Source organism: Hypanus sabinus, chromosome 21, assembly GCF_030144855.1.
Source record: "Hypanus sabinus isolate sHypSab1 chromosome 21, sHypSab1.hap1, whole genome shotgun sequence".
In the NCBI taxonomy this organism is placed as follows: Eukaryota; Metazoa; Chordata; class Chondrichthyes; order Myliobatiformes; family Dasyatidae; genus Hypanus; species Hypanus sabinus.
In genome coordinates this window covers 2,392,068-2,404,827 of record NC_082726.1, presented here as the reverse complement: position 1 = coordinate 2,404,827, position 12,760 = coordinate 2,392,068, and the positions used below count along the sequence as shown (strand labels likewise).

The window sequence follows — 12,760 nt, the reverse complement described above, 5'->3', positions numbered from 1 at the left end:
ATATCAGTTGTGAAATCAAATGCGTCAATCTTTCTGACATAGCCAGTCACTTCTGCTTTTTTTTTAAGATGATTTTTATCACTGTTTATAAAAATGCAAATTCTGCCATTTTCAATCAATTGACTTAAATGCCCTGCTCCAAAGAAAAATAAACATGCTGCACTTTTTTTTTTAAAAAGCTCAACAATTTCTAGCTGTGCTATTGGTTCCTTAAGGTTGTATCCCTGGTCAACTCCGATTTTTTAAAATTGGAACATGTCACTGCAGTTCAACATGAAGGTAGTCATATCAGGTTCCTTAAAAACTTCCTCCCCTTCAGTGTTATGGTTTGAGCTCCAAACATAAAAACTAATTGAAAGCAAAACAAGGAGCTGGGAGGTAAATCTATTTTTATTTTAAGCAAGACACACACATCTGTCTCAGTGACGTGATGAGATATGCCATATGACAGTATATCATAATTAATTATTGAAACAAAGAAAGCTTAATCAATTATTATATTAATATTATTGATATATTAAATACACATCAGAATTGTTTGCTAATTTACATTGTTTTTCAAGGTAATACTTCCTGGGCAGTTTTGGCCACATTATTTAATTCAAATTATTGGATAATTTGATATTTTAACCAAAATTATCAGTGAAATTCTATCAATTATACATTTTTAGCATTATTTTATGAGCTTGAAATTTAAGTTCAAAGTAAATTTATTACCTAAGTACATATATATCATCATATACTAACCCTCACTAAATCTGTGCAAACATAAAAATAAATAAACAATATAAATAAATAAATAAATAAATCGGCAATGAATAGAGGACATGAGATGAAGAGTCTTTCAAAGTGAGTCCATAGATTGTGAGAATATTTCAGTGATGGGGCAAGTGATGTCAAGTGAAGTTACCCCTTTTGGTTCAAGAGCTTGATAGCTGAGGGGTAATAACTGTTCCTGAACTTGGTGGTGTGAGTCTTGAGGCGCCTATACCTTCTTCCTGATAGCAGTAGCAAGAAGAACGCAAAACCTGGATGGCAGAGGTCCCTGATCCTGCTTTCTTGTCACAATGCTCTGTGTAGATGTGCTCAATGGTGGGAATGGCTTTACCTATGATGAACTGGGCTGTATATGCTACTTTTTGTAGGATTTTCTGTTCAAAGGCATTGGTGCTTCCATACCACACCATCATGCAGACAGTCAATACACTCTCCACTACACACCTATAGAAGTTTTTCAAAAGTCATGCCGAATCTTTGTAAACTCCTGAGGAAGTAGAAGTGTTGCCGTGCTTTCTTCCTAATTGCACTTACATTCTGGGCCCAGGACAGGTACTTGGAAATGATAACATCGCAAGATTTAGCTGCTGACCCTCTGCACCTCTGATCCCTGGTGAAGACTGGCTCATAGACCTCTGGTTTCCATCTTCATAATTCAATGATCAGCTCCTTGGTCTTGCTGATAGCACCACTCAGCCAGATTTTCAATCTCCCTCTTATGTTTTGATTCACCAGCACCTTTGATACTGCCTACAGCAGTCAACAAACTTGAATATGGTATTGGAGCTGTGCTTAGCCACACAGTCATAAGTGTAAAGCGAGTAGAGCAGGGGACTAAGTACACGGCCATGTGCACCTGTGCTGATGGAGATCGTAGAGGAGATTTTGCAGCCAATCTGAACTGACTAGGGTCTGCAAGTGAGGAAATTGAGGATCCAATTAACCAAGGAGGTCCTGGGGCCAAGGCCTTGAAGCTTATTGATTAGTTCTGAGGGGATGATAGTACTGAACACTGAGCTGTAGTCGATAAAGAGCATCCTGATTTATGTATCTTTGCTGTCCAAGTATTCCAGGGTTGAGTGAAGAGCCAATGAAATGGCATCTGCTATTGTGATGGTAGGCAAATTGAAGCAGATCCAAGTCACTTCTCAGGCAGGAGTTGATAAGTTTCATCGCCAACCTCTCAAATCACTTCATCTCTGTAGATGTAAATGCTACTGGATGATAGTCATTGAGGCAGGTTAACATGATCCTCTTAGGCACCGGTATAAGTGAAGCTGGCTTGACACAGTTGAGTATCTGAGATTTCTGAATTGAGAGGATAAAGATCTCAGTGAACACTCCAGCCAGTTGATCAACACAGGTCTTTAGTACTTGGTTAGGAACCTCATCTCAGCCAGATGCTTTCTGTGGGCTCCTCTTCCTGAAGCAGAGAAACATGTCAGCATCAGAGACTGAAATCACAGGATCATCAGGGACTCTGGGAGTTCGTGATGGTTCCTCAATGTTTTGATGGTCAAAGTGACCATAGAAGTAAATCAGCTCATCTAGAAGCGAAGCACTATTATCACCTATGTCACTTGATTTTACTTAATTAAGAGGTGATAGCATTCAAGATCTGTCACAATTGTCCAGCATCCTTCATTGATTCAAGTTTAGTCTGGAATTGCAACTTCACCCATAAGATGGCTTTCTGGAGATCATACCTATACCTCTTATAATTTTCTTAAATGCTATTGATCTGGCCCTCAGATTGTGAATCTCATGGCTCATTCAGGGCTTCAGGTTGGGGAAGATTTGGAATGATTTTGTGGGGACACACTATTCTACAACTGTTTTTATGAAGTCCATAACAACCATGGTATAATAACTTAGATATTTAGATGCAAAGAAGAGTCCTTGAACACAGCCTTGTCAACTGATACAAAACAATCCCATAGCCACACCTCCACCTCCTGCAACTAATTATTTGTTGTCCTAATCTCTGGAACTTTACTCTTTAATTGATAGAAAAATAAACGTTCCAGTGAAGCTCCTACCTCAGAGCAAAGAGCAGCAATAACACTGCTGCTAAACTAGAATGCATATTCATCAACATCTACAGGAATAAATGATTGCAACTTCTCCTACAGTTCCAAAGGGTAAATATTAACTCAGGAACATAGCAGCTTCAGTATTAGGATTCAGATTAAACTGCCCCGAAGGTCAGACTGTTGCACAGCACAGTCAAACCTTCCAGCCCACCACAAACATGTTGATCTTGTTTACCCATCTAAACTGATCCCACTTACACACAGGACTAGAGATGATTCCACTATCTCCTCTGGGAGCAAGATCCAAATATCTATCATCTGTATAGTAATACTTTTGCCTCAAAACCCCTTCCTTTCTTCTTAAACTGACCCCTCAAGTTTTTGATGTTCCTTCAATGGGAAAATTATTCTGACTACTTACACTACTTGTAGTCTTACAAGTTTATATATTTCTATTCTGTCACCTCTCAACCTTCTTTTGATCTTGGAAAATCAAGTGTTAGCTTATCCAACTGCTCTCCATAAATGATATCCTCTAATATAGCCTATATTCTAACAAATCTCCCCTGTACTTTGTTCAGTGCAACTACGTCCTTCCTATAGTGTGGTGACCAGATCTGAACATAGTATTCTAGGTGCAGTCTTATAAAGTTTTATGAAATTCCAGTATAATGACCCAATTCTTACTCTCACCATGGCATATGTTCTCTTTTTCCTCACACTGTTATTCACATCTTCTCCTTCTGTGGTCAACTAAAATGATCCTCATTTGGAATTCAACCATACCCAATGGGTTAAAGTGCCATCTCCATTTTTCTAATCACACTTATTCTTTCAGACCAAACCTGAATGTTCATAACCTCAATATCCTATTCTATTTTCGGATGTCAGATGCTACCTCTGTAATATCGCTCATCTTTGCTTTACAGTCCACCTATTGCTGATGAACTCACCCTCCATTGTCCAGGTGCTAAAAACACTTTCATATTCCAAAATTATACTCACCTGTCTAAATTCAGTCTATCAGAATGCTCTGCCCGCTGCTCTGGTGTACGATACACAACAGGTATTCCAGGCGCTGAAGGAAGCTCAGAGAAAATGACATTGTCACCTAGAAGATAATAATGGGGCTGATCATATAGAAGTCAAGTCACTTTTTATTGTCATTTTGACCATAACTGCTGGTACAGTACACAGTAAAAACGAGACAATGTTTTTCAGGACCATGGTGCTACATGAAACAGTACAAAAACTACACTGAACTATGTGAAAACAACACAGAAAAAAAACTACACTTGACTGCAGACCTACCCAGGACTGCATAAAGTGCACAAAACAGTGCAGGCATTATGATAAATAATAGTCAAGACAATAAGCACAGTAGAGGGCAATAAGTTGGTGTCAGTCCATTCTCTGGGTATTGAGGAGTCTGATAGCTTGGGGGAAGAAACTGTTACATAGTCTGGTCGTGAGAGCCTGAATGCTCCGGTGCCTTTTCCAGATGGCAGGAGGGAGAAGAGTTTATATGAGGGGTGTGTGGGATCCTTCCATAACGCTGTTTGCCTTGCGGATGCAGCGTGTAGTGTAAATGTCCGTAATGGCGGGAAGAGAGACCCCGATGATCTTCTCAGCTGACCTCACTATCCGCTGCAGGGTCTTGCGATCTGAGATGATGCAATTTCCGTACCAGGCAATGATGCAGCTGCTCAGGATGCACTCAATACAACCCCTGTAGAATGTGATGAGGATGGGGGGTGGGAGATGGACTTTCCTCAGCCTTCACAGAAAGTAGAGATGCCGCTGTGCTTTCTTTGCTATGGAGTTGGTGTTGAGGGACCAGGTGAGATTCTCCACCAGGTGAACACCAAGAAATTTGGTGCTCTTAACGATCTCTACCGAGGAGCCGTCGATGTTCAGTGGGGAGTGGTCGCTCTGTGCCCTCCTGAAGTCAACAACCATCTCTTTTGTTTTGTTCACATTCACAGACAGGTTTTTGGCTCTGCACCAGTCCGTTAGCCACTGCACCTCCTCTCTGTAAACTGACTCGTCGTTCTTGCTGATGAGACTCACCACGGATGTGTCATTGGCAAACTTGATGATGTGGTTCAAGTTGTGTGTTGCAGCACAGTCTTGGGTCAGCAGAGTGAACAGCAGTGGACTGAGCACACAGCCCTGGGGCGTGCTCAGTGTGGTGGTGTTGAGAGATGCTGCCTCTGATCCGGACTGACTGAAGTCTCCCAGTCAGGAAGTCTAGTATCCAGTTGCAGAGGGAGGTGCTCAGGCCCAGTAGGCTCAGCTTTCCAATCAGTTTCTGAGGGATGATTGTGTTAAATGCTGAACTGAAGTCTGTGAACAGCATTCAAACATATGTGTCTTTTTTGACCAGGTGGAGGGTGATGGCAATGACATTGTCTGTTGAATAGTTGGGACGGTACGCAAACTGCAGGGGGTCCAGTGAGGGGGGCAGCAGGGTCTTGATGTGCCTCATGACGAGCCTCTCGAAACACTTCATGATGATGGATGTGAGTGCAACGGGATGGTAGTCTATTCGGAAGAAATCTTCTGAATAGATAAAAAGTCATTACATGAAAGAAAAGCATTCAAACAAAATAAATAATAAGGATCCCCAGAATTAGCTACTTCCACACGATAGTAATTCGGCACTACTTTGGATGAAAACTTAAAAAAATGAGTCCTTAAAAAAAATCTGAGCCCCAGTTATCTGCTACTACCATTATACGAAATCATGGCTATTCTGTGTGTTCTCTTATCCATATCACAACCTTATACATCTCTGCCTAAGAAACAAACACGAGAAAATTTGCAGATGCTGGAAATCCAAAGCAACACACATAAAATGCTGGAGAAACCAAGCAGGCCAGATAGCATCTATAGGAAAGAGCAAACAATTGACATTTCGGGCCGAGACCTTTCACCTGGACTGGAAAGGAAGGGGAGAGGTCAGAATAATCAGGCGAGGGGAGAGGAGAAGAAGTACAAGATGGTAGGTGATAGGTGAAACCAAGGGGGGGTGGGTAGAGGGGTGAAGTAAAGACCTGAGAAGTCTGGCCTCATCTTGGCAGTAGAGAATTGACATGTCGGAAACGGGTGGCCACTGTAAACTTCCTGATGAAGGGTCTCGTCCTGAATCGTCGACTGTTTAATCTTTCTCATAGATGCTATCCGATCTGTTGGAGAAATATCTCTGCAACCCGAATTTAAAATGATCCATCTACAGCACATCATCCCCACAACCCATTCACCAGCCCTCAACCTCAACAATATTCTGTTCAGCTTTCAATCTCCTTTGTGTAAAGAAATGATTCAAGTAGCAACAGATTCAAGGTGAACAAATAGAACCTAACCAGAATCAGATTTATTATCACTCTACATTGTTGTTGTGCAGCAGAAGTAGAGCACAAGATATAAAAATTATGAAAAGTTACAAATAAATAAATAGTGGAAAAGAGGAATAACAAGGTAGTTTTCATGGGTTAATGGACAGTTCAGAAATCTGATGGTAGAGAGGAAGCTGTTCATAAAACACTGAGTGTGGGTCTTTGAGAAAAAAGTGAAGTGGTATGTTTGAATTTTCAGAAAATCTCAGTGAAGAGAATTTCAAATAAAATCAGAGTGAATATTCTTCTGAGGCGTAATACCCAGCCTGGATTAAGGACAGCTTAACAAACAGAACATAGAGTGTAAATAAAAGGGTCATTTTCAGATTGGAGTGTAACACGGATTCAGTGCTAGTGGCCTGGGTGCTCACAACCATTATCTACAGTATTCAAGAGAGAATTAAGTGTACCTTTATGAAAATTTACTGATTATACACAGCTGAATGTCAGTGAGTGCTTTATGGAGAATGCAAGAGGACTTGGGAATATAGGCAGCTGAAGCGAGCTAATGGCAGAGCAGATGCTGTATGTGCAAAAATGTGAGACTGTGAGTAGGCCTCCGTTAGTCTTGATAGACCATGGACTTGCACCTTGGAAAGTTTCCAGGGCGCAAGCCTGGGCAAGGTTTTTTTTTAAATGGAAGACGGCAGTTGCCCAAGCTACGTCTCCCCTCTCCACGCCACCAATGTTGTCCAAGGGAATGGCATTAGACTACTTTCAGTGGCGAAAGGTGAGAGTGGTGAGAGATTGAAAATTCTTGTTTTTGTAAAACATCTTGTACACATATCACTAAACACTAACCTGCAAGTAGTGCAAGCAATTAGGAAAGCAAACACAAGAGTGAAGCCATCTTGCTCCAATTCTACAGGGGTCTGCTAAGACCACACCTGGAATACTCGGGGCAGCTCTGTTCTCCCAATCCATGCAAGTATTAATTGAGATAAATGAAATGCAGTGAACATCCATCACATTGATTTATGGGAATCTGTCTTATAAGTCGATGATACCTTTAATTAATTAGAATGAGAGGTGATCATTCATTTAAACATACAACTTTCTTATTCTCATATTCCTCTAAATCTTAAACCTATCTAAGTGTCTTTAAAATGCTGTAATTAAACCTGCCTCCACCATTTCATTTAGCAGCTCATTCATATACCCACTATCCTGAGTGAAAAACGTTCACCTTGGGTCCCTTTTTAAATCCTTCTCATCTCACAAACCTATACCTTCAAGTTTCAGACTCACCTACAGAATTGCAGCCCACTACCAGTCACAGGCATCCACTCTGAAATGTAACCCTCCACTACCACCCTCTATCAAGCCAATCTTGCATCCAATTCCAATTATCTGAAAAGAACAAGAATTTCAGGTTGTATATTGTATATATTCTCTAACATTAAATCGAAGTATTGAACTAGCTAGCTCACCCTGGATCCTATATGATATCACCTTCTCCACCAATCCACCATAAATGACCATGTCCAAAGCCTTTCTAAGGTTCATGTAGACAACATCTACCATTCTGCCCTCATCAATCTTCCTGGTCACCTCTTCAAAATAATCAATTAAATTTCTGAGATAACTTTCATGTACAAAGCCATGCAGTCTATCCTTGTCTTTCCAAATGTAGATAAATTGCCTTTCGGAGTCTCCTCCAGTAACCTATCCACCACCAAAGTTAGGTTCTCTGGCCTGTAGCTCTTTGGTTTGTCCTTTCAGCCATTCTTAAATAAAGTCATAACATCACCGCTTTCCGGTCATCCAGTACATCACCACAGGTAAGAAAGATACAAGTCTCTGCTAGGGTCCCAACAATTTCTTTGCCTTGCCTCTCACAATGTCCGATGGCACTTGGTTGAGCTGCAGGGACTTCAGTCATTGAGTGTCAAAACAAACATAATAGATCTCTTTGGAGATTGATGGATGTGGGTTTAGTACAGGAAAATGATGTTGAAGTAACTTACTGAGCAGGCAGACGGGCTAAATGGCTTGCTTCCCAAGTTCTAAAGTTGGGTGTTTGGACTTAGATACAGTTCTAGTTGGGATCCATTCATGGGCACACAAGAGATTCTGCTGGAATCTAGAGTGAGGTTTCTTATTCTGGGGTCCACTGACCCCTAAGGTGTCCGTGATCTTGGATGGGAAAAAAAATTTACATTTTTATTTTCACTAACCTCCAACTGCAATTTAGCCTTTCCTTCAATGATGAATGTATGTAACAAACCACAATATTATTAGCAGTACCTGTGACTTTGTCATATTTTTATATCACATTACAGTTGTTACAAATACCTCAAAAAATTGTTTACTACTCATCACTACTTCGAAATTACGGTAATTATATGACCCACTGTTAGATCAAATGTGACCAATTGGATGTCCACTACGACATGTGTTGCTTTGTCAAAGACCACCCAAGATTTAATGTCCAATTTTATCCAAACTAAGCAACAACAGCCTTCACACTGATATATATTTAAAAACTAAAATTTAATTTTAACTTGTCTGTATTTTAAATGTGGTCTTGTTATTTAATGCATTAATAAAGAAGCAAATATATTACTATATCACAAATAAGCTTTTTTAATATTTTGATAACTATATTTCAATACAATTGGTTTCATTTGTAATCCTATGTATTTTATCTGATATATTTAAATATATTATTCTGAGAAGGGTCCATAGGCTTAACCAGACTGTCAAAAGAATCCATGGCATATAAAAAAGATTAAGAACCCTTTTCTGGAGGAACTCAGTGGATCAAGCAGCATCTGTGTGGGTAAAAGAATTTGTATCATGTCAAGACTTTGCATTAATTCTAAGGATGGGGAGGGAAGAGTCCATTCATGGTCTGTTCAGCTGTAACAAAACTTCCACTCCTAATTCAGACCACATGAGATGGGACAAGAGACAATTTTAAAACATGAGTAGAATATTCTATGAATGTGAAGCACCTGGTAAGTACGGCAAGGCTCCTTGACCATGTGAAGGGGAAGGCACAGCACTTTGAGAGCCCTGTCGAGACTTGCATTTTATTGAAGCAGGACTATGTGAAGGCACATCCGCAGCTATCCCCTTTGATAACGGTTCTGAGTAGTGGCGGAGTAGATCATCATTGCATGTTCCTTCTGTGAACAACAAAAAAAGAAAAGTAGCACCTGCACAAGTCAAACCTTCCTCCTCATAAGCTTCATCTCGAGGTCTGACTACTTACATTCAACTAATAAGTGAATTTATAAAAAAATAAACTGACTTTCAATTACAACAGAAAACAGAACATATAAAATTCCCACGATTAGGGAATGGAATTTTTACTCAGTTGCTCCCTGGGGTTCAGATAATTTTTTTCACAACTATGTTCTTTTCTGAGGTGCTTGTACACAGGACAGCTCACCTGTTCTGTGCTGGGGCATTCCCCTGCACTACCAGATATTAATATGAGATTCAGCCACATCATTAATACTTTCAGGCAGCATGTAAACAATCAAACCATTTGGGCTGAGATCCTTTATCAGAACTGATGAAGAATCTCAGCCCAAAATGTTGACTATTCCTCTCTGTAGACGCTGCCTGAAAAAGTCCAAGGTGGCACCAGTGAACCACAGACACCTGCTGCAGGCTGCTTTTCAGAAAGAAGGTAGAAGAACCTCAGGACCCAAGTACTAGGTTCAGGAACAGTTATTACCCCTCAACCACCAGGCTCCCGAATCAGAGGAGATAACTTTACTCAACTCAACTTGCCCTATCACTGAACTGTGCTCACAGCCTATAAATTCACTTTGAAGGACTCTTCATCTCATGATCTCGATATTTATTGCTTTATATCCTATTTTGTACTTTCACATTTTGTTGTCTTTGGCACACTGGCTGTTGTCCATGCTGTTGGGAGCAGTCTTTCATTGATTCTGAAGCAACACACAGAAAGTGCTGGAGGAACTCAACAAGTCAGGAAGCATTGATGGAAATGAATAGATAGTCGATGTTTCAGACCAATCCTTCTTCAGGACTAAGAAGGAAGGGGGAAGATGCCTGAATAAAAAAAGTTGGGTGGGGGGGGGGAGAGGGAAGAGGCTGGCTGGAAGGTGATAAGTGAGGCGAAGTGGGTGGGAAAGGTGAAGGACTGAAAAAGAAGGAATCTGATAGGAGTGGAGAGCAAACCATAGGAGAAAGGGAAGGAGGAGTTGATCCAGGGGGAAGTAATAAGACAGGTGAGAAGAGGTAAAAGGTTAGAGTGGGGAATAGAGGAATAAGGGGGAATTTGTTTACCGGGTAGAGAAATTGATATTCATGCCATTAGTTTGGGGGCTACTCAGATGGAATTTAAGGTGTTGTTCCTTCACCCTGAGGTTGGCCTCATCTTTGCATAACATGGACTGACACGTCAGAATAAGAAAAGGAAATGGAAATAAAATGTTTGGCCACTTATGGTGGATGGTGCAGAAGTGCTCGACAAAGTGGTTTTCCAAATTTACAATGAGTCTCACTAATGTAGAGGAGACCACATCGGGAGCACTGGACACATTAGACATTCACAGCAGGTTCGCAGGTGCAGTGCTGCCTCACCTGGATGGTCTCCCTGGGGCCATGGATGGAGGTGAGGGAGGTGGTATATAGGCAGGTATAGCTGTTGCAGGGATAAGTGAGTGCCAGGAGGGAGATTAGTGGAGAGGAATGGACAAGAGAATCACGGGGGGGGGGGGGGGGGGGGGAAGTCCCTGCGGAAAGTGGGGGTGGGCAGGGGGAGGTAAAGATACCTTTAGCGGTAGGATCCCTTCAGAGGCGGCGGAAGTTTCGGAGGATGATGTGCTGGATGCAGAAACTGATGAGATGGTAGGAAAGGACGAAAGTCATCATACTGTACCATCTCCTTTAAGTACAGGTGATGCCTTCTATTTTCTTTGATAGTTTAGGCATTGATTTCTGTGGGATCACAATGTCCTCTACCCTCAACCACACTAACTCTGGCCAGATCCTTGTAACTTCATAAAGTTTAAAACTAGTTTGTGTGTCATATCTAGTGCTCAGTCCCCTTAACCTTTCAAAGCATACGAATAAAATCTATCAGATACCATACCTGGTTTGCCATGGAAATTCTTGTCACCTTCTACATTCAAAAGCTTGTGTGAGGGAAGGAACTCCTTGTTTACTTTATAATCAAACTGCAAAGTAATAAAAGATAGAAACATACTTCTGTGATAACTTAGCCCCTTGAATTCAGAATGTCATGATTTTAATCACAAATGAAAATCACAAATAGCTGTAAGATAATAGGAAAGTGAACAGAATTTCACCAGAAGGATCAGGAATTAGAAGACACAAAATGAAGCTTTAGCAAAAGAGCCACAATGGACGGGCAAAGACAAATATTTATGCAATAAATGGTAGGGGACTGGAATGAGAAGCAATGAATCAGATTCAACTATGATGGATAAATTCATGAGAGGGAAGAATTTATAGAACAAAATGGAAGAGACAGGGGAAAGAAATGAAATATATTGCTTCTAATTAGGAACTGCTACTGTCAGGTGGGAGGTACAGAAGTCTGAGGTTTCACACAACCAGGTTCAGGAAGAGCTACTATCCTACAGCCACCAGGTTCTTATACCAACTACACAATCTTAAGCACACCATGGCAACAGAACACTATGGTCCATCTCATACTCTTCCGTGGACTTGTCTTCAATTGCATCTTTGGTTTTATTTTTCCCTGTCTTACTTTCTCTATAGCATTGGCATAATGTTGATGTATAATTCATGTATTATTCATATTCTGTGTAGATAAAGACATTTGTTTTCCCTTAATGTATTGGTCTAGTTACATCCCTGACTTTTTCTTAGGTCTCTTTATATTGACTCAGTTATTTCACTTAGTTCACAGTTATCATGAGATAACAGAAAATGAAAGGCTATGTGGGTGGGAAGGGTTGGGTTGAGGGAAGGTCAACATAGCATCATAGGCTGGAGGGCCTGTACTATTCTATGTTAACTTTCTTGTTTTAATCACAAGAGTGTGCTTCTTTAGTATTTCCTTCCCTTTCCCTCTGGACGATGTATTCTGCATGTCCGGCTACAGGCATAGCTGGTTCTGGAACACTGGTCTTCAGTATATCTGGGTAAGAGTTGTCAGGCCCCATGGCTTTTTTTAAAATCAATTAATTAAAATCACCAAGAACAAATCAACTGGGTGAAGACTGCTTTTGTGATGGCGAAAATTCAGATGGCTTAAGAGCATCAACCACTCACATCTTTTTTTCTGAAATTGCAGCAGGATTATTTTTCCTTTTGCATGTATTTCAATCAGAGATTTGGGATGTGCAGGAAAACAGGAAGTAGAAGCTCAGACACAGCCAAGCAGGCACAAGAGGCCTAACAGCCTCCCCCTACTTCGATTTATTAGGTAATTACATTGGTAGCTTTCATTAACACTGAAGACAGAAATATTCATAGACTTTCCTCTCTTTACTCAGTTATCTGACTACCACCTTTTTCAAAATATTAACTCAATCTGCTGGAGGTGGAATCTGTTTTAAGCCTGTCTAGTGCATGCTG

At 40.7% G+C, this 12,760-nt stretch overlaps 1 protein-coding gene across 3 annotated transcripts in view; it reads right to left on the bottom strand.

Moving 5' to 3' along the window:
• LOC132378741 (leucine-rich repeat-containing protein 49) overlaps positions 1–12,760 on the bottom strand; it is a 153,644-nt gene that overhangs the window by 129,814 nt on the left and 11,070 nt on the right. For all 3 annotated transcript variants that reach the window (XM_059945856.1, XM_059945855.1, XM_059945854.1), the window contains exons 3-5: positions 11,286–11,370; positions 9,166–9,339; positions 3,816–3,921 (exon numbers count right to left, since the gene is read on the bottom strand). In XM_059945856.1, the coding sequence (XP_059801839.1) occupies positions 3,816–3,921; positions 9,166–9,339; positions 11,286–11,370 (365 nt within the window). The remainder of the gene's footprint in view (positions 1–3,815; positions 3,922–9,165; positions 9,340–11,285; positions 11,371–12,760) is intronic.